The following is a 21,876-nucleotide window of genomic DNA, read 5'->3' as shown; positions in this document are numbered from 1 at the left end:
ACCCCTGACATGCTTCTGGGCATTCTCTAGTTTTGACATGCTTCCGGGCATTCTCAAGCTTTTGGGCATTCTCTAGCCTTAACCAACCCTGACAAGCTTCTAGTCATCTTGCGGACTTCACTCGAGGTTCTGGGTATTTTCCAGCCCTATCGATCTTCTAGGCATTCTCTAGCCCTAACGAGCTTTCGGGTATTTTCTACCATATCGAGTTTTCGAGCATTTTCCTTGCCCTATCGAGCTTCTGGGCATTCTCCTTGCCCTATCGAGCTTCCTTGGCCTTTTTCGGCCTTGATGGGCTTCTGTGCATTTTCTAGCCCTAATGAGCTTCCGGGAATTTTCTAGCCCTTGCGAGCTCCTTGGCATTTTCTGGTCTTGACGGGCTTTCGGTCCTTTTTCTTCTTAAAGCCTCCACCTTTTTGCTTAGCAGCCCGCCTTCGCCAATCCTCAAAAAGTCTCACCCATCTACAACGGGCCTTCTTCTTTTGTAAAAAGTTTGAATTTTTGCGAGTAATTGTAAGAGCATTGTCAAATACCTTGGAGACTTCTTATGAAGCAGGATTATCACCCGGTCAGTCGGCCTGGCATATACCCGCCTTGTGGCCTGGCATCAAATGCATTAGAAACTTTTTGTGAAGTAGAACTATCACCTAGTTGGTCGGTCTGGTGTATATCCGCCTTGTGGCCTTAAGACTTTTGTTTGTTGGGACTAACACTCAATCTATTGGCCTGACGGATTCCCGACTTATGGCCTTTTTTTGTTTGTTTATGTGGTCCAGTGCCCGAATTATGGCCTGGTGATTGCCTTATGGCCTTTCTTTGTTTATTTTTGCAGTCCAACACCCGAATTATAGCCCAACGACTACCTTATGGCCTTTTTTTATTTGTTTCTACAGTCGAATGCCCGGATTATAGCTTGGCGATTGCCTTATGGCATTTCTTTGTTTCTGCGGTCTGATGCTCGGATTATGGCCTGGCTGAGGTTGTCTTGTGGCTTGGCATGAGATGCCTTGTTGCCTGGATGGTCTTGTGGCACTTTATTAGGGCTAATGCCCTGATGGCCTTGTGGACCTATATTAGGGCTAATGCCTGGATGGTCTGGCAGATTCCCACCTTTGTGACCTGGCATGAGATGGCTTGCTATGCGGGACCGACGTCCGGATGACCTTATGACCCTTTATTGGGGATAATGCCCGGATGGCCTGGCAGATTCCCGCCTTGTGGCCTTTGTTCTTCTCTCCACGCTTTCATCCATCCAACGTTTCTGAATTTTGTATAAAAAAAGAAGCTTGAAAAATGTATCTTAACTTTATAACATTTCCATAAATCATAAATATTTTTCTAAGGATAAAATAAAAGACTCGGTCGTCTGATTTGACCCATTTCAAAACTCAATGTTCGATCTAGGAGCTAGACATCTGTGACGTTCTCCTTATTGCCACCCCTATTAACACTCGATCTTCCTGCAATCACATGAATAGTCCCCATAGGTTTACTGTTAGGGGTAGTTTCGAGAATTGTTATCTCGAGCTCGGCCCTCCTATCTTTTCTACTCTTTCTGATGAACTTTCAAAGTGTGTCATTTCTTATTAACCTCTTGATCTCTTCTTTCAACTGCTAGCACTCCTCCGTTGTATTTCCGTGGTCTTCATGAAAACGACAGTACTTAGTCTTATCTCAGCTCCCAGCTTTCTTAGGGTTGAGTTTAGGAGGCCATTTAACTTTCTTGTCATTTTTCCTGATTCACATTAAAATATGTGTCCGTGAGTCATTCAAGGGAGTGTAATTCTTATACTTACCTCGGTCATTCCTTCTTTAGGGGTCTAGGTAAATTCTGGGTTCTCCTTCATGTCCTTGCTTCTCTAGCTTCTGATCTTGCTTTTCTAGCTTCTGATCTTGCTTTTGTCTCATCCTTTTGTCATCTTCCTAGTACCTTTAGGCAACCCGTACTAGCTTACAATCGACATTTTTCGGAGCGCCATCTAAAGATTCTCCTTCCTCAAACTTGTCTTTCCCTTTGGACTATTTCTGGATTGCCTCCGTTCGAGTTCTTGAGGTATCGATGGAGGCTTCCTCCCTGCCCTTGGGAGCCATGAGTGACGCCTCCTCCGATCTTTACATTGCTTGAAAGTAACCTGCAACCTTCTGACGTACTGTAGCATTTGCTTGATGCTTAGATTGTTGAGATCTACTTCATTGACCATAGAGGGTATTTTTTATCCATTGCCAGGAGTGGAAGAAATGAGAGTGTCCTCATTGGTAACAACCTTAGCAGCAGCTTAAGAATTTCTAGCCATGTCGAGAGAGAAATGTAAGATTTCTTTTTAAGAGAAAAGGGGATAAGAAACCGGTCTTAATCCAAATGAACAGAGAGAATTCAATGGATCTCCTGGCAGCGGAACCAAATGATGTTGTTGAAATCAAATTGATGACGTAGCCAGAATGGAACTGTGCTATGATTGGTCCAATGGAGCTATGCTGTGATTGGTCCACCTGTAAGATAGAGAATATGAGGTGGTTGGCGCCTACAGCAGCTACTTCGACGTTCAAGTCAGTAAGTTGAAGAGAAAAGTGAGTATATTATATAGAACTCAAGAGCAGTTGTGTGGGAGAATAGTGTACCTTTACCTATGTGATCGTTCCCCTTTCATACTGTAAGAAAGTGGAGATAAATATAATATTTCCTGATAATCCGGCAATGATGTGGCTGGCTAGTTGGTAAGGGATTTTCACCGATTAATTAGTCAGGAATCCCGTTATCGTAGGTATAAATGGGATTTACTAGATTGCAGCTGTTAATGGAAGCTTCCTTATGGAGTCTCCCCTGAAGTTGAGAGTGCGAGTTTGTTCGACTTGAGGCCGACCTGTTATAGACTAACCTGAAGCACCTGAGTCTTCTTTTCTCTCAATTCTGGGCATCATGGTCGTCCGAACCTTCCTCTTTACAGATGAGACCGTGTATTAGTTTATTAGATTCTTATCACGTGACCCTATCATACGATGATAGCTCGTTGTCTACTTTAAACGAGTACGCGATGTAATATCATACATAAAATAAATAATTAATATCAACAACGACATAAATAAAGTTCAAGACATGTTCAAGAAAATGCTACTTCAAATATTCTATGTTTTAAAAACGTCAAGAAGTCATAGTACGCTGATATTCTAAAATAATTAAAGTGAAATCCAATTTACATATAAAATAGTGGCATATTAATAATTATATTTACTTCTATATTGAATTATATTTAGATTATAATTAAAATTAATATATTTTTTCATTGCATTGTTTTGTTTATTTTTTTTCCTTTTGCAAAAAATTCAATGAATCACAAAGTTTTCTACTCCTATTATATATCTTAAAATAATTAATATTAATTTATGAAAAGATTCTTTTTTTGAAAACGATAAGAATTTTTTTTAATGATCCTTCTAAAATGACAAATAACTATGAACAAGTAATATCTAAACAATAAAATCTCCTACTATTAAAACCTAATTAGATTAATTAATATATTTTCTCATTAATTTTATATATTAAAACATTTATTTTTTAACTAAAAGTAAATAATTCTTAGCCTTTTAGATTTAGGGTGAATTAATATCTAGAAGCGCCATGTTGAAACATTGAGGATCTTTCAAGTCCAAGTCTCCCTTACTCTTTGATTCACATTTCATTTGTGATTTGAATTACTCCGACCCCACCAGAAACTCTATATCAAAGGGTTCAAGTCTTTGCATAAGGAAGACGGTGATAGAAAGAAGGACATCACATATAAAGAAATAGCAAGCAGGAAAGATTTGATTAGGACCTCTTTGTCTCCCTTAGATAAAATTTTTTCCTTCCACCAAAGGCCTAGTTAGCAAAGCGCTCTCTAAAAGAGTAAAAAATTTTCCTCTTGGTTTGTGGAAGGTTAGAAGGGAGATCCAAGAACTTCCCTGGAATTTCAAAAGGACTAATATGTAAGATATGAGCAATGCTACGTTTGATTTCTACAGGTGTATTTGGATCAAAGTAAATCTGGATTTGTTTAAATTAATAGTTTTACCACAGGCATTTGCATAGCATGTCAGAATCAACTTGATTTCTTCTTCTTGACATATGGCTTTAGTATAGATAATTAAGTCATCAGCGGGATGAGTCAAGGTTGAGCCATCTCTGAATAATTTGATTCCTTGTCTTGAATATTGAGATTTATAACGACTGCGGAAAATAGTATGCATGATAAAAATATTAATCTGAATAAGGGCCGGTGGAAGTTGAATACTGATGACAGAATTAGTGGTGGAGGCGTGATAGGTGATCATTTGGGTCATTCGAAATTGGGGTTTACTATGAGATTCGGCTGGTGCAGCTTGTAGGAAGCACAGTTTCATGCTCTTGTGCTTGACCTGAATTTAACATAGGATATGGACTGTCGCAAGCTACAAGTGGAGGTAGATTCCAAAAGCTTGGTGAAGCTGGTGTGAAAAAACAAAAGGGATAACTTGTGGTTTAAGAATTAGCTCCTGTTTCAATCGTGCAATATATTTCTAAGGTAAAATGAACGTTTTCTAACACAAGTTATCAAATTTACATATTATTTTCATGCTATATAATCAAAATACAAATAAAAATAATTATCTCAATTCTCAAAAATTACATGAAATCTCTTAAATCTCCTACACTTCCTCTTGGTGAAAGATTCAATTCTAGTCAACTCCATTCCTTCTCCAATAGGCAAACTAACACAATCAATTCCTTTCTTCCTATTCAAAACCTGACCAAAAGAAACTTCATATTCTCTATACTGCAAATTATGCCCTACTATGAGACACCCACTAGGGTTAAGATCAACCATCTCAAGCAACTTCAAATGACCCTCCAATTTCCCATCAACAACAAGAAAATCTATTTTCTTGTATTGCATGGCTACCTGGAAAGGGTTTCCTGGAACAAATTCAATCACATCTTCCAGATCTTGAAGATCTGGAAGATAGATCATGGTTTCTGCATTTGTTGATGAAATTTTGTTGTTGATGATGATGAGGAAGAATGCAGATGAGTTTTCCTCCTGTTTGCTTTGCTGCTACTGCTAAAGAAATCGTCAATGGAGTTATCCCTTGTGTGGTTATTTCTACCATTAACTTGGCTTGCTTCCCAGCTGCTAAAGCTGATATGAACTCCATGCATTTGGGTTCTACGAGTTTTGTGCTTCCATATGAACTAGTGTTGTCTTCTCTCCTTGACTGCAAATTAATTAAAAAAAACATTTAAGATTAATAATTCAAATTCTAGTACAAATAACGTCAGACTAAGAGAGGGAAATATGGGAAAAAATAATTTTGACCATATTATATATATATATATATATATATATATATATATATATATATATTACTTTAAATTATATTTAATTAAAATTCAATTTTTTAAAAAAATTTACTCAATCCATCCGAAAAAAAACCCATTAATTCATCCCGAAAAACTCACTCATTATCCATCCGAAAAAAACTTCCCAGTTAATTTAAAAAATTTCATCCCTCCATTAATTTTAAAATTAATAATCAAATATTATAAAAAATTTAAAATACCTAATATTTTAAAATTTTAAATTTCATCCCTCCATTAATTTGAAAACTAATAATTAAGTATTATAAAAAAAATTTTAAATACTTAATATTTTAAAATTTTAAATAATAAAACATTTAATAAATAAAATTAATAAATTTTTTAAATATATATATATTTTAAAATTAAAAAACTAATTAATAATTTTTTTATAATATAAAAATTATATAGTAATATATATATTTAAAATTAAAAAACTAATTAATAAATTTTTTATATTATAATAAAACATTTAATAAATAAAATTAATAAATTTTTTAAATATATATTTTTTAAAAAAAATTAAAAAACTAATTAATAAATTTTTTATAATATAAAATTATATAGTAATTTTTCTTTTTTTTTTCCTACAAGATATTACATTACAGACCGCTCATCTGTAACATATTAAAAAACTAATAATTAAAATTTTAAGTTATCTTTACTTTTTTTGCCTCCAAAAAAAATACTCATACAGCAGGTCGGACAAGCTGTAGGATTCCCACTCTGATGGTAAAAAATATGCAGAAAATATTTTACTACAGCAAAAATAAAACTCAAATCATTCATATTTACAAATAATATCACACAAAAATTAAATAAATAATGTTGAAAAATTAAAAACAAACAACATATGCAAATAATGTAGCTTTAAGAATCTTTTTATTTTTTCAAATAATCAATAACAAAAAATATTATATCATTAATTTTCTAAAAAAAAATCCTACTGATTTTTTACCTAACAAATAATTTATTTAAAATAAAAAAAAATGATCAGAAATTGAATTACCAGTTGAAGACTGTGCAAGTAAGCTTTCATGGCAAATTGAGGAGACCACTCCATTAATAGAAAATTGAAGCAATCTTGATTGGAAAGAAGGAAAACAGATCAGGAAATTATTAGATGATGAGTAATCTCCGAACAGATGAGAATGGGATATATATAGAGAGGAATAAACTCTGAAGCAGCAGGACTCTGGTGTACAGTTGTCGACGTCTCATGCATTATCGTAACCAGATAGAGACATTTCATGGACTGTTGACATGTGGCAGTAGCATGGCATTCTTTGGCTTTTTTGCCGGAAAGTTGCACAGCATTCAAAGAGGCCAGATTGCATGTAGGTGAAGGCGTGGCAGGATACGATAGCGGCTTCTTGTGGAATTGCTTGCGGGAAATTGCTTCTCTCTAAGATTCTTACAAGTAGATACTTACAGAGACACGTGTCGCTACCAAACTTCTTGTCTTCAGAGTAGTCAGCAGACTCCCCCGAAATCCATCAACTACTAACCGCTTGCAATAAAATCATGCATGTTACCTTATGGCCTAAATATTTAATTTTACATGCATTTATTTGAGGATGTCCAATTGAGATATTTAAATTCATTTTGAAATTTGAAGTCAAATTTTATTGATTTATTAATTCTAACTCAAATCATAAAAAAAATAAAATAAAATAGTTAAATTTCTTGATTTTCTTTATATTTCAGTTAAATTCATTTTAAATTAAAATTTTAAATTAATTTAAATAAAAATTTGAAAATACAATAAATTAAATAAATATTAAGTGAAATTGAAGTTTAAATTATTTGGTATATATGACTTCTCATTTAAACAAAGAATTAAATTTTTCATAAAATAAAATAGAATTAATTTGCTAAAATTATAACACACATCTTTGAAAGCTAAGAGCTTTATCATGCAAAGACTTTAAATTTGTTTTTTTTTTTATCATGTTTTTTTTTATCATGCAATAAAAATTACATTTTAAGGGGCAGTGAGCTAAATCAGAAAGTTACATAAAATAAACATAAGACCCAAAGAAGAAAATCGAATCCCTATAGAAAATTAAATAAAAAAACTAACTCAAATTAAACCAAAAGATACAAACCAACAAAACAAATAAATTCAAAATTGTACGTATTAATCCATCATTGGCACATTGCACTAATTGTAAAACCACTGCACCAAAACAACATCCCAGCGAAGACCAATAGAAACACACAAAGTGTATCAGAAGAGTCAACAATAAGGAAAATACAACTCAAAACAGAAGGTAAAATAGACATGTAATACAAAAAGAAGACAAAAAGGCCCAAAGCAAGCAACTCTGAATCAGCAAAACGACACCACAAAGAGGCGACATAGTAGAGCTCATGGGCAATCTAAGGCCCATGGGAGCGTTACCCACTAGACGAAACGGTGCAGTCCCAAAGATACCCACGTCACAGAGTGGAAGACCTCCCTAGAAACCAAATTCAGAGCAACCCCTGATAGCAACAACAAACCTAGAAAACACCCTCCTAGCAATTAACCATCAAGAGCCTGCAAAAATGAAGCCAAACAAGAAAACAAAAGAAAACCATCATGTAAAGTGTTTAATTTTTATATTCGTAAGTAGACTCTCAAAATAGATTATCATTTTAATTGTAAATCATTACATTTACACGATTGCTAATACAGTAGTAAAACTATAAAGGCAATTGAAAAGAAGACAAAGATTATGACATTCATTGTGGTGGTAATTGATTTTTCAAATATAACTTTGCTACCGCATCAACCCATATATTAGTATGTTTAAGGATAGACCTGAATAAGAAATGATTGAAGCATGAATCAAACTTCACAATAGATGCCAAAGATGCATAAATTTCCCATGGCATTGACTACAAACAATGTTGGATAATATTGGCAAGAATAACATAATCAACTTCACACTCAAAATAGGTTCTCGAAAGGGAAAGTAAGGAGAATAGGAAGAAAAAGTCAAAGCTAGTTGTATTTGGGATTCTTTGCCTCTAAGATAAGGCATCCAGTTTCTATGGTTTTGTCGAACAAGTTGCTTATCTCCCTTTATCAGTTTCTCGTTTGAATGTTTATATTTCTGTTTTTTTTTTCATGAGCTTTAAGATGAGGACCTTTTTAGATATGTTAATTTACTGTGGTTTTGTTTGTCTATGTAGATACACTAGTTAAGCCTTTGTCGCAATCTCTAGTGAAGGGGGAGCTTCGAGGGTAGGTGACAATGCTATTGAGATAGTCGACATGCAGGCTTCTTCAATGGCTATATGAGAATAAGAGTGCCTTGGTCCTACTTCTCCTTCTCACTCTGTCATCACCGACATGAGATCCTTTCTCTATTTCTAATGGTGAGTATGTCCTTATGGTTTGTTCTCTAGGTTGAAGGATTGATATTCAGGTTCTCGACTCCGATGGTTGTCTTTGTTTATTCTACGAGTGATGAAGTTCAGGTGAAAATTGCTAGTTGGGTGGTGGTGATGGCCTCCAATCTTCTCGAACACTATTTTTTCTTTTTTAGGACAAGTTTCTTTCTAGACTAGGTTGTTTCACAGGCCTGAGTGTATAGATTTGTTTGGTTAAACTTGTGCTAGACCTATGCTCAACTTGTTTTGTCTTGCCCCATAAGCTTCCATAATGAAAATTGTATGTCAAAAAATAAAGTTATCTTTTATATCAATAAATATAAATTTTTCAATCTAGTTTAATAAAATCTTCAGTTTAGTCCCTATATATTTGAATAATTCTACAAATTAATCTATGCCATTAGATTTACTGTAAAAATTATTGTAATAAGTAAAATACCCTTCATTATATTTTAGTATAAAAAAATTAACTCCTTGAGATTTAATAAAATTGACAATTTAATCCCATAATTTTTTTTTTTTACAATTCACTTTAATATGATCTTGAAATATTACAAGTATACATATATTTATAAAATTATCCCTAATATTACAAGCACATATATGTTTACAAATTGATCCCTAAATATTATACTTAATTACAAGTAAGTCTTATATTTTTATTAAATTAATCATTCAAGTATTTATGAATAAACACATATATTTTCTAAAATAATCCCTAAATATAATTATTTTAACGAACTGAAAACCGAACCGATACTAGCGCTAAGGTTCAGATCGACTTAAGGTAGCTGAAACTCATAATAAGCCTGCTATACATCGTGTTACATCTGATAAAATTCCAATATGATCTTAAAACATACATAAAACATTATCAACATGAACCAAACTCGGTATGCACATACATACATGACTGTGAACATAAGAGCCATCATCAAATGCTCTAGTATAATAATCATTTCATACTATAGTTTGATTCAAACATAATATGAAACTTAAAAGTTTTACATACTAAGATCATTGACAAGGGGTTCAGAAAAAATTTTCAAGCAAAGCAACATAGTAAACCATAATAATATTACATGTCCACAACTAAAATATTATACAAAGAGCTATACCAAGAAAACTGTTGAACTCCCAAGCTAACTCTGATCCTGCAAACCTAGGGTTAGGGGAGAAAGATAAGCTACTAAGGCCTGGTGAGTAGAAACATGGTATAAAACAGTTTAATAAAATATATACTCGCATTTATGCATTATAACATAAATAAATCACAATAAGATAGACTTGTCACTAGTAACCCTCCATAAAATTTAATAGTACTTGGCCCATAACGAATGTTTCTAAATACTTCCTCTTAAACATAAAATATCCATAGTGGTAGGGCCGTAAAATGGGCACCCTAGTCTTTCTCTTATATAATATCATGGGTGTAGAATGTGCCTTGACTTGGACTACCATATCTGTTATACATAAACATATCATATCTAGAGGGCTAGTGGATCATCCAATATCCATCCACAATAACAATTACATATGCAATGTATCATATTCATGAATCTAATACAACACAACCTATTCTAAATTACATGGCATTCATGATGTATGAGCATGCTTAAAACCTTTAGTTTGAATAAATAAGAGTTTAATTTAGTTTAGTTCTACTCACCTCTTGCAAATACAAGCCTTGTTTTGAAGTAATTATCTCACTGCTAACCTCTACGATCTCTCAAGTTTAATCCTACATGCATGGATTTAAATAAGAGACTAAACATAATTTTTACAACTCCTAAAACTATTCCAAGACACCCTTAAAAGCATATTCGAAAATATGTAGAAAATATATTAGAAATGGCTGAACAGGGGACTTCGGTGATATGTTCGGTGGCCTAAAGTCCCCTTACAGGCCCAAAAATTCTACTCTTGTTGGCACTTATGGCGGCCAAAGATGGAGATTTGGCGGTCAAACTTGGATTTTAGCTTCATGCCAAACCCAATTCTACATACAAAGAGCAACCTCAAAAATTCAACTAACGTCATATGCAAGAGCGGAAAAATGCACTTTATCATCTCAGAACACCTAAACTTCACCAAACAAGCCTAAACTCTAACATGCATTCATCAAAATAGGAAAATATCCAAACCTCATGCTTTGAACTTATATTTTCAACCCTTGCATGCATTGCAACCACTTAAAGACAACTTATAGATTTCTTTAGAACTCAAAATAGAAGAGAAATAAGGATTTTTAACTTATCTCTTCGAAGAAGAGACAATCACAGCAAGAGAACAAAATTTGGAGAGAAGGAAGAGATGAGCTTTGAAGGGTTCCAATTTGCAAAAACCTTAAAATCCCAAGCTTGATTCTTCAAACAAGGTTAAAAGCCATGAGAAAGACACTAAGAGTTGAGCATGTAGGAAGAAAATGGGCATGAGACTCACCTCTGCTCGAAATAAAGAAAATATTTTCTCCCTTTTGAGCTGAGAACCTTTTTATAGGTTGGTCTGCTAGCCAATGGCTGAACATTAAAATTTTAAAATTCTTTTTCTTTTTTTATACTCAAAATATATTTTCAAATATACTTAAAATTTTTTTGTAGAAACTTCATTTTTCCCTTCTAAAATTTTTGATTTCGAAATTTCAAATTTCAACTAAGATTCTGTCGGAATTGAATTTCCGTCGGTTATTACAATTATTCATGAATGAGTCTTTGTTTTTTTAACAAATTGATTTTGAGAGAATTGTTATCAAGTCCTTAAGTTATTAGAAAATTCATTAGTTCATCCCTATTTCACAAGTCATTCAAACGTCGATATATTTTATAAAAAAATTAAACTTTTTAGTCCTTCTGCCAAAGAAACTGTTAGTCAACTTATTTTAACCTCGGTCAAAAATACTAAATAATATCAATATTTAAAAATACAGTGACTAGATAATACATACATTTAAAATTATAGGAACTAAAAAGTATAAATATTTAAGATCAATTTTTCAAAAAATATGCTTATTTTTAATTAAATATATTTAGAGATTAATTAGTTTATAAAATATAAATGCTTATTTGTGAATAAATATAATATTTAGAGATTAAAATGTAAATTTAAAAGTGCTTATTTATAAAAATTATAATATCTAAATGTCAATTTATAAAAATATAAGAGTGAATTGTAAAAAAAAATTAAATCAAGGGATTGAAATGTAGATTTTATTAAATTTAAAGAAAACTAATAGCATGGACTAATTTGTCTGTTTATTGAAATGCAAAGACTGAATAAATGGGATTTAAAAACATAGGGAATCAAGTGGAGATTGACTAAACTATAGAAACGTAACTGTAATTTACCCTTGCAAATTTATATGCATGGTAATAGAGAATTTGAATTTTTTAAAATCCTATTAATTTCAGTATAAGTAATTTAGATCCTTTAACCAATTTAGAATACTTTTATATATAACAATTTTACAAAAAATAAAGAATTGTTTGTTTGATTTTCATTAAGAACGGTCCAACAATTATTTTCAGTGTAAAATTAAATTACAAATAACTCTTATAGAGATTGTTATATTTCATTTGAATTTTACCACTTTAGAAAATCCTCATTCATTTCAAACAATTATACATTCAAATATATAAGTTTTTATGTTATTATATAATTATTAAATATATAGATATTTAAAGTTATCCTGGTCTTGTATATGGTTTTTATGGATTTTCTTAAATCAAGGTATCGATCTGGGTATTTTTCATTTTGTATATGGTTTTTATGGATTTTCTTAAATTAAGGTATCGATCTGGGTATTTTTGTTTTGAGTTTTGATAACTAATTGTATTTTTTGTATTCGCTATTTTTGCTCAAAAAAGATATTTACTTGTCGATGCGATAGCTCAAGAACAGTCCCTGCATCCGAAATCATACTTCTATAGGCTTTTGATCAGTTACAATGGTTTTGGTTTCTGCATTCTCTTCAATTAAGTAATGATTTTGATTTCAGATCTCAAATTTTTTTTAATGGTTTTTGGTTGTTTGATGGTTATTTATTCAAAATTTATAGTAAATTTTATGGTAGTATCGCTTGTTGGTTTACTGATTGCCGTATGAGTGATGTTGTATTCCTTGCCTAATTTTACTTGATTTTTGTTTGTTTTGTACAATTATTTTTGGATATGCAAAGAAGTTGTGGAACTGTGGGTTGCATTTTTTCTTTTCTAATTGCGCTTGAAGGTTAGATAGATTGGGCTTTTCTTGTAGGCTTGAGTCTCCTAATTGGGATATATTTAGCATAATAAACATTTTAATGCAATCGTGATTTGCATAGTAAAAAAAATTAAAATATATAATAAATTTTGTATGAATGAAAATAATAATGAAATAATAAATTTTATATAAATGAAAATAATAATGAAATACCGATAAAATTTGTTTTATGCTAATCATGATCTTGGATATTGGCGGTAAGGTGATGAATAAAATATGGATATAAAATAGAGATAATTACAAAAAAAAAAAATTACCTTCTGATTTTGATTCTCAAATACTTTTACATAGTTAGTAAAATGAGAGTTTGGTAAATTTTACTCTTTATTTAATAAATATTATGTTTTAGTCTTTATATTTTTTTAAAAAATAATTTTTTAATTTAAATATTATATTTTTAATTAAAATGAATCTCTATATTTTTATAAATTGATTTTTAAATTTTGTAATTACTAATAAATTTTTATATTTACAAATTAACCTCTCTATTTATTAAATTTTAATATTTTACATACAAACTAATAAAATAAAAATTAAATAAGAAAATTTGTAATTTTCTATTTTTTAATTAAATAAAAAAATAAATCATTGATAACAGAAAAATTAAGGGGAAAAAATTTTTTGGATTTGAATTTAGAAGCATATTATATTAAAATACTTCATTTAATTTTTATTTTGTTAAGTTATTGCTAAATATATAAGATACAAAATTTAACAAATATAAGAGATTAGTTTGTAAAATGGATAAAGACTTATTTATAACTAATTATTAATATTTAAGAATTAATTTATAAAAATTTAAAAATAAATTATAATTAAAGAGATTATTTTATTATAAAATAAAACTTTACAACTAAATTTAAAATGATATGGAGTAAATTATATTTTTTTAAAAATTTTAAAAATTAAAATATAATTTATTTTAATTAAAATTATTTTTAATTAATTTTTAAATATCACGTGAATATTAATTAATAGTGTTAAATATAAAAAATTTCATTTTATTACTAAAGTAAAATTATATAATTTTTTATCATAAATTAAATCACAAAAACTTATTAAAAAAATATCAAAAGGCATGATTTTTTTTTTAATTCTCCCACACAATAAGTCGTTGGCATTTGAAAAAAAGAAAAAAGAAACTGAAGTTATTGAGCAAAATTTGTTATTAATCATTAATAACATAAATTTTAGGTGTAATTTTAATACAAAAACCAAAATACAGTAATGAATATAAATAAATCAAAACTAAATCATTTTAAGTATTTAGAGATTAGATATTTAAATTACCTATAATTTTGGTTAATTTTTAAAATTAAAATTAAAGATAAATAATATATTTATTAAATATGCAGTTTGATATTTAAAAAAAATATACTAAAAATAATAATATATGTCTTATAAAATATTTGCAAATTAATCTAAAATTGTCCATCAATTTTAAGTATTCCACTTCCGGTTCACGACAATATATTCCCCTATGTTAGTCTAATGCACCTATTAGTATTAATTTATAATTTATTTAAATTAACAAATAAAATTAAAAATTAATATTAATTAAAATAAGCTAATAAATTAATAAATTATTGACAAAATAAAATTATTGATAATTATTAACATCAATAAATTTATTGTTTTGTCTGCAATATAGTGTTACATTTCATGACCGCTAGAAGCAACAAGCGTTTACAACAAATTTAATAACTCTTATAATTGATAGAAGTGTCAATCACAAGATAGTAAGTCTGGGAGATGAAGTTTTGCAACCACATCTGCCAAGCAATTAATAAACATAATGGAGTTGAAAAGACACAGTTAAAATAGCAGTCACAATAGCATTAATACTTCATAGTAACTGTGAGAGCCTATCACTAAGAGTATCACATACAACGGTTGAATCAAATGCACACATAATGGAAGAGAAACCTACTTCAAATGCTAAAGTAATTGTTGCCAATACAGCTCGTATCTCTCCTGCTAAAACAGATGAACACCAAACCTACTTAGCAATCCCATGTACCACTTTATTGTTGCCATTCAAAGCAACCACCATAATAGCAGCAGGTAAAAATTAATCTTTCTAGACCACATCATAATAGAGCATGACACTGTCCTTAGGAAGAGGGTCCCTACTAGTAATAGAAAGGACCTAGATGGTGGATGGTGAAAATCAGTAAAAATACCACTTAGTTTTAGTTGCTTAAAATCAATATCAATATGCTACGACGTAGTAATAGGATCAGGTTGTACTATTTCAAAAATATATTTATTTATTTCCATCCATATATGCTAAAGAGTAAGCGTGACTAAGGTAAATATTAAAGGACCATCAAATTTTATCTCGAATTTATCCCACAACGTTTCCCATTATAACATGAAATTAGGAAAATCTATAGGATTAAGCGTAAAACATGCTCTAAATACTCATTTGAATTTGTGGTGTTCAACACTGACGAGCTTGTCACTACTTGTTAAAAAGAAAATGAAGACGATATGATTCTAGTCCAAAGCATTATAATTAATTAAATCTGTCATCTTAGAGATACAAACCGGACAAGACATTGAACGAGGCAAACTAAAATTTTTCAACTGAGAAATCCATGAATCTAACCAAATATCAATAGTCATACCATCTCAATATTCATTCGAGCTCCAACTATTTCAAAACAATACATTAATTTTTTTTTTGGAAGTTAAAAAGTCATTGTTACTAGAAAGACTAAAAGCCTAATACATCCTACACAAGATAACAATTCAATAGAACTACGCAACTTTCATTTTCTGGAATTGATAAATTAGTATGCATCTATGAAAAGTGCTTGACTAGTTTGATCTATCTGATTTTATTAGACAAATAACAAGAGATAATAAATGAGATTATTATTATACAAATGCTTAGGACTGTTTTTTTAAATATTATTTGACACTTCCACCTATTAATTGAGAAAATAAATATTATATTTTTCCTTTCATATCATAACATTTCTATTATTATTATTATTTAATTAAAATTATTACGTTTGCGTAAGTGAAAAACAGAGTGAAGGAATGCTCAAACACAACTATAGAATACTTGTCCAAGGTCTTATACTTCCCTGAAGGTCATGCCTCTAATCTTTGTGCATCTGATAAGGTATTGTGTAGAGACCATTTTTATGTAGCTGTATTACTTTGTCAAATCTGTTTGGAGATCATTAGGTTGCTAATGATATTCACAGAAAAAAAAAAAGGAAGTTTAGGCATATTTACAACTAAAAAAAAAAAATTTATGTATGTCTTGTGTACGCCAATCTTTTTTCAATATAGGGATTTTAGTTGTTAATGAATTCGTATATTAAAATTGATTTATTTGGTTCTAAAAAATAATTGATGCGGTTAAAATAGAGATGTACTGCAATTGGTCCATTTGCAAGAAAAAGATAGTAAGGTGATGGGTGTCTATGGCAGCTACTCCAATACTCAAGTCACTAAACTGAAAAAAGGTAAATATAATGTAATGCTTTGAAAACAAGAGTAGTTGTGTAAAAATTGCATATCTTGGTCTCTGTGATCATTAACTTTGATACTGTAAAAACATAGAGTTAGTTATCACATTTTCTGAAAATTCGACTGGTACTGGGCAGTGGATATGGGATCCCACGATTATAGATATAATAGAGATCTGCTGGATTATATCCGCTAACGGTAACTTTATATGAAGACTCGACCTATTCAGGAGAGGACGAGCCTTGGCGTTCTGAACACCGAGTGTTACAATGCCCTATCTTTCCCTTTTATGGGTAAGACTTCTACAATCGTGTGTCATAGCTTATTAGGGTCTTACCACATGACCCTGTCTTGTGGTGATAACCCATGACACACTTTGAGTGAATGTTGTGTCATATCAAAAAGTCCCCGCATCAGTCTTGGATTCTTCGAATTCGAAGCTTACAAATATTTTTCATGATTTTGGGACTAAAACCTGGTCATGTGCTTAGCAGTTACACGCCTTGTTGCGCTATTTGGCAGAAACTTACCTTTATCTTTTGGGACTAACACTCAAACACTTGCTTATCAGTTACCCGCCTTGTAGTGATTCTCGGTAGAAACTTATTTTTATTTTTTGGGACTAGCACCCAAGACTCGCTCGACAGTTATCCGCCTTGTGGCACTTTTAGGCAGAAACTTGCCTTTGTCTTTTAGGGCTAACACTTGAAAACTCGCTTGGCGGTTACCTGCCTTGTAGTGCTTTTTGGCAAAAACTTGCTTTTGTTTTTTGGGAATAATATTTAAAAACTCGTCTAGCAGTTACTCACCTTGTGGTGCTTTTCGTTAGAAACTTGTTTTTGTCTTTTAGAACTAATAACTGAAAACTCGCCTGGCAGTTACTCGCCTTGTGGCACTTTTCGGCAAAAACTTGCCTTTGTTAACAGGACTAACACCCAAAGACTCGCCTGACAGATTTCCGCTTTGTGGCGATTCTCTGCAGAAACTTGCCTTTATTGTTTGGGACTAGCACCCAAATACTCGCCCGATGGTTACACGCCTTGTTGTGCTTTTCGGTAGAAACATGCCTTTATCTTTTGGGCTAACACCTAAAGGCTCACCTGGCGGCTACCCACCTTGTGGCGCTTTTTAGTAGAAACTTATCTTTGTCTTTTAGGATTAGCGCCCGAAAACTCATCCAGCAGTTATTCGCCTTGTGGTGCTTTTCGGCAGAAACTTGCCTTTGTCTTTTGAGACTAACACCCGAGGACTTGCCTAGTGGTTACCCACTTATGGTGCTTTTTAGCAGAAATTTACCTTTGTCTTTTGGGACCAACACCTAAAGACTCACCTAGCGGTTCTCTGCCTTGTGGCGCTTTTTTGATAGACACTTGTCTTTATGTTTTGGGACTCACACCTAAAGACTCTCATGCGATTACTCACCTTGTGGCGCTTTCTGTAGAAACTTGCCTTTGTCTTTTGAGACTAACACTTGAAGACTCACCTGGCAGTTACCCTCTTTATTGTGTTTTTTGATAGAAACTTGTGTTTATCTTTTGGAAAAAACATCCAAAGATTCGCCTATCGATTACTCACATTGTAGCAAAATTCGGTAGAAACTTGCCTTTATTAACGGAACTAACACCTATAGACTTGCCTGTAACGACCCGAAAATCGGACCGCTACTGGCGCTAGGATCCAGATCGGCTTAAGGCCGCCGGGACCTGTAGCAAGCCTAACATACATCCTGTATACCTGTATAATCCCATACATGATCAACAATTTCATAAAAATTTAAAACTTTCTCATTTACTCATTCATTTGTTCATTCATTCATTCATTCCCTCATTCATTCACCAAGCTTAACCTGTGCATGCACAATTCATAACATAAAACCTCTCACTGGAGTCCTCATCAAATACTCCAATGGGGTAACATAACATACATTAAGCTTGGTTTACAATAATCATCATTAAACATTTAAGATCATGTACTAAAAAGGGATTAACAATACACTATGGTCAAGCACAACTCTAACCTCAATAAGCATCATTACATTACAATTCTATACTATTCTTTTGCATTACATCATATTCATGTCCACATCTAGCTATTTCATAGAACATGACTCTACTCCTGCTGACCTCCTGGTCTACCCTGTACCTGCAAACCTGGGGGTTAAGGGAGAGGGGTGAGCTATAAAGCCCAGTGAGCAGAATAGATAAACATTTAATTTAAATTTCATGCTTTCATGAAATGCAACACATCACAAACAAATCATATCAAGGATGAACTTGTCACCAATAGCCCACTACACATTCCAATAGTGCCAGGGGCGTAGACTGGGCCTCACTGGTCTTTCTCTTACATTACATAACATAACATTCCAATATGCCAGGGGCGTAGAATGGGCCTTACTGGTCTTTCTCTTACATAGTGCCAGGGGCGTAGAATGGGCCTCACTGGTCTTCCATACCATACCATATCATATCATAGTGCGGGCTAAAGGATCATCCAACATTCATCCACATCAACAACATAATATGCAATGCAACATATTCGTGAGTTCTAATGCAAGCACCCTAGTATATCTCATGGCATTCATGATGCGTGAATTATGTTAAGAACTGATTTATTTGCTTAAAAACATAAAGAGTTATTCCACTCACCTCTTGCTGAAGCTCTAATGACTCTGAAGCAGCTATCTCACTGCTGAGGTCCTCGGTTCCTCGGGTCCGAACCTACACAGGTGGACTCAAATGAGGGACCAAACATCCATGAACATGACTCTAAAATACTCCCCAAAAACCCCCTAAAACACCTTAAAACAATCATAGAAATCATGCAAAGGAAGGCTGAACAGGGCACTTTCGGCGGCAGGTTCGGCGGTCGAAAGTCCCTCCAGAACCGAAACTCAGCCACTTTCGGCGGCACCTTCGGCAACCGAAAGTGGGTTCCAGAGCCGAAACTAATGCATGTTCGGCGGCGCCTTCGGCGGCCGAAGCTCCCTTCCAGAGCCGAAAGTCCACTTTCGGGGGCAGGGTTCGGCAGCCGAAAGTTGGCCTCCACAGGCAGGTTCGGCGGCCGAAAATCCCTTCGGCTATCGAACCTGAGTTCTCCCAAAGGGGTAGAAACTCAGCTCCAACATGCACAAATGCCTCCCAAACTTCCAAACATGCATTCAACCTTCTCAAATCATGCATACACACATACATCAACACATAGGGGTCTCTAACTAACCTAAACCCCAACAAAAAAACACAAAACAAGCAACTCAGCAACCTACATTGCTCAAAACTCACATAAAAACCTAACAATGTTCAACTAACTTAAACATGCATTTCTACCCCATGAATCCTCTTAAAACTTATTTAAAACATAGAATGAGCTCAAGATCGACTCTTAACTCTTGAAGATCGAGAGAGATTGTGACCTAACTTGGGGATTTGGGGAGGATGGGTTCTTGAGGTCTCCAAGCTTCACAACTTCGATCTAAGCTCAAAATCTTCAAAACCAAGTGAAAACTCATAAGAAAATCGTGAAGATTCAAAGGAAGAAGCTCAAAATCGATGAGGGACGGCGGAGAACTCACCTTGGCCGAAAACGGGGAGAAAAGCTCACCCGTTCGGACATGGGAACCCCTTTATAGGTGGCTGGCCAGGCCACTTTCGGGGGCCTAACGTGCCTCCTCATGCATGCCATGTTCGGCCGAACATAAGGTTCGGCGGCCGAACCTGGACTTCCCTCTCTCATGCCTTCGGGGGCCTAAAGCACTCCCGAAATGCATGCATGTTCGGCAGCCGAACTTGAGGTTCGGCGGCCGAACCTGGGTCTTCCTCCAAGGTTAATTTTCATACAAAACTCATTTCCTTCCTTGCTTAAAACCATAAAATACATTAAAACATATCATACAAATATGATTTTTACCCCTCTAGAGGTTTCCGGCATCCGAGATTCCACCGGACAGTAGGGATTTTGATACCGGAGTCTAGCCAGGTATTACATTCTTCCCCCCTTAAGAACATTCGTCCCCGAATGTTCACCAAACAACATGGCATACAAAGCATAAAACATCAACATACATACAAAACACATAGCACTCACCTTAGAAGAGATGAGGATATTGCTGGAGCATGGACTCCCGTGTCTCCCAGGTACACTCTTCGATGTTGTGGTGATTCCAAAGGACTTTCACCATCGGGATTTCCTTGTTTCTCAACTTTCTGATCTGGGTGTCTAAGATCCGTACCGGCTGCTCAATATAAGTGAGATCTTCTTGGATCTCCACATCAGGTTCACTAAGAACCTTGCCCGGATCTGACACAAACTTTCTTAACATGGAAACATGGAAAACCGGATGGATTCTCTCCATTGAAGCAGGTAAGTCCAACTTGTACGATACATTCCCAATCTTTTGCAAGATCTCGAAGGGTCCAATGTACCGTGGAGCTAGCTTACCTTTCTTCCCAAATCGAATCACCCCCTTCATCGGAGACACCTTAAGCAATACCAAATCCCCCTCCTGAAACTCTACTTGCCTTCTGCAGATGTCTGCATAACTCTTTTGTCTGCTCGCAGCAGTCTTGATCCTTTCTCTGATTATGGGCACCACTCTACCGGTGATCTCTACTAACTCAGGCCCCGCCAAGGCCTTTTCTCCTACTTCCTCCCAACAGACAGGCGACCTGCACTTTCTTCCATACAAAGCTTCATATGGGGCCATCCTTATGCTAGCATGATGGCTGTTATTGTAGGCAAACTCCAATAAAGGTAGATGCTGCCTCCAAGAACCGCCAAAATCCAGCACACACATTCTGAGCATATCTTCTATTTTCTGGATGGTCCTCTCTGACTGTCCGTCCGTTTGTGGATGGAAAGCAGTGCTAAAATCCAACCTGGTACCCATCACGTTCTGCAGACTCCGCCAAAACCTGGAGGTGAACTGGGGCCCTCTATCAGACACTATTGAAACAAGAACCCCATGCAGCCTGACAACCTCATCTACATATACCTGCGCCAACTTGTCTACAGAATAGCCACTCCTGACAGGGATGAAGTGAGCAGATTTGGTCAGTCTGTCCACAATCACCCATATGGAGTCCAATCTGTTGACGTTGTCGGTAGCCCCACCACGAAGTCCATAGCTATATTCTCCCATTTCCACTCTGGAATAGGTAGTGGGTTAAGCATTCCAGCCGGCTTCTGATGTTCCAGCTTCACCCTTTGACATATTTTGCAGGCTGACACAAACTGTGCCACTTCTCTCTTCATAGCTGGCCACCAATAAACTCTCTTCATATCTTGATACATTTTGGTGGCTCCAGGGTGAACACTGTATCTGGCATTATGAGCCTCCCTCATAATGTCTCCTTTCAAACCCACGTCATCTGGTACACACAATC

General features: G+C 33.8%; 1 protein-coding gene across 1 annotated transcript; it reads right to left on the bottom strand.

The window, feature by feature from the left end:
• Positions 1 to 3,970: 3,970 nt before the first annotated feature.
• Positions 3,971 to 6,506, bottom strand: LOC110610060. Its single transcript, XM_021749931.2, has 2 exons — positions 6,381 to 6,506; positions 3,971 to 5,229 (listed from the first exon to the last, which is right to left on the bottom strand). The coding sequence occupies exons 1-2, from the start codon at positions 6,432 to 6,434 to the stop codon at positions 4,942 to 4,944; spliced, it is 342 nt and encodes a 113-aa protein (XP_021605623.2). The 5' UTR covers positions 6,435 to 6,506; the 3' UTR covers positions 3,971 to 4,941.
• Positions 6,507 to 21,876: the final 15,370 nt, after the last annotated feature.

The sequence above is a fragment of the Manihot esculenta genome, chromosome 2 (genome assembly GCF_001659605.2).
Source record: "Manihot esculenta cultivar AM560-2 chromosome 2, M.esculenta_v8, whole genome shotgun sequence".
NCBI classification, from domain to species: Eukaryota; Viridiplantae; Streptophyta; class Magnoliopsida; order Malpighiales; family Euphorbiaceae; genus Manihot; species Manihot esculenta.
Note: the sequence above shows the minus strand (reverse complement) of the source record. Positions and strands in the feature narration are given on the sequence as shown.

Coding starts and splice junctions, on each gene's coding strand:
- LOC110610060 (XM_021749931.2), bottom strand. CDS start 6,434: ATGGAGTGGTCTCCTCAATTTGCCATGAAAGCTTACTTGCACAGTCTT. Junction 5,230..6,380: donor ACTTGCACAGTCTTCAACTG/GTAATTCAATTT, acceptor ATTAATTTGCAG/TCAAGGAGAGAAGACAACAC.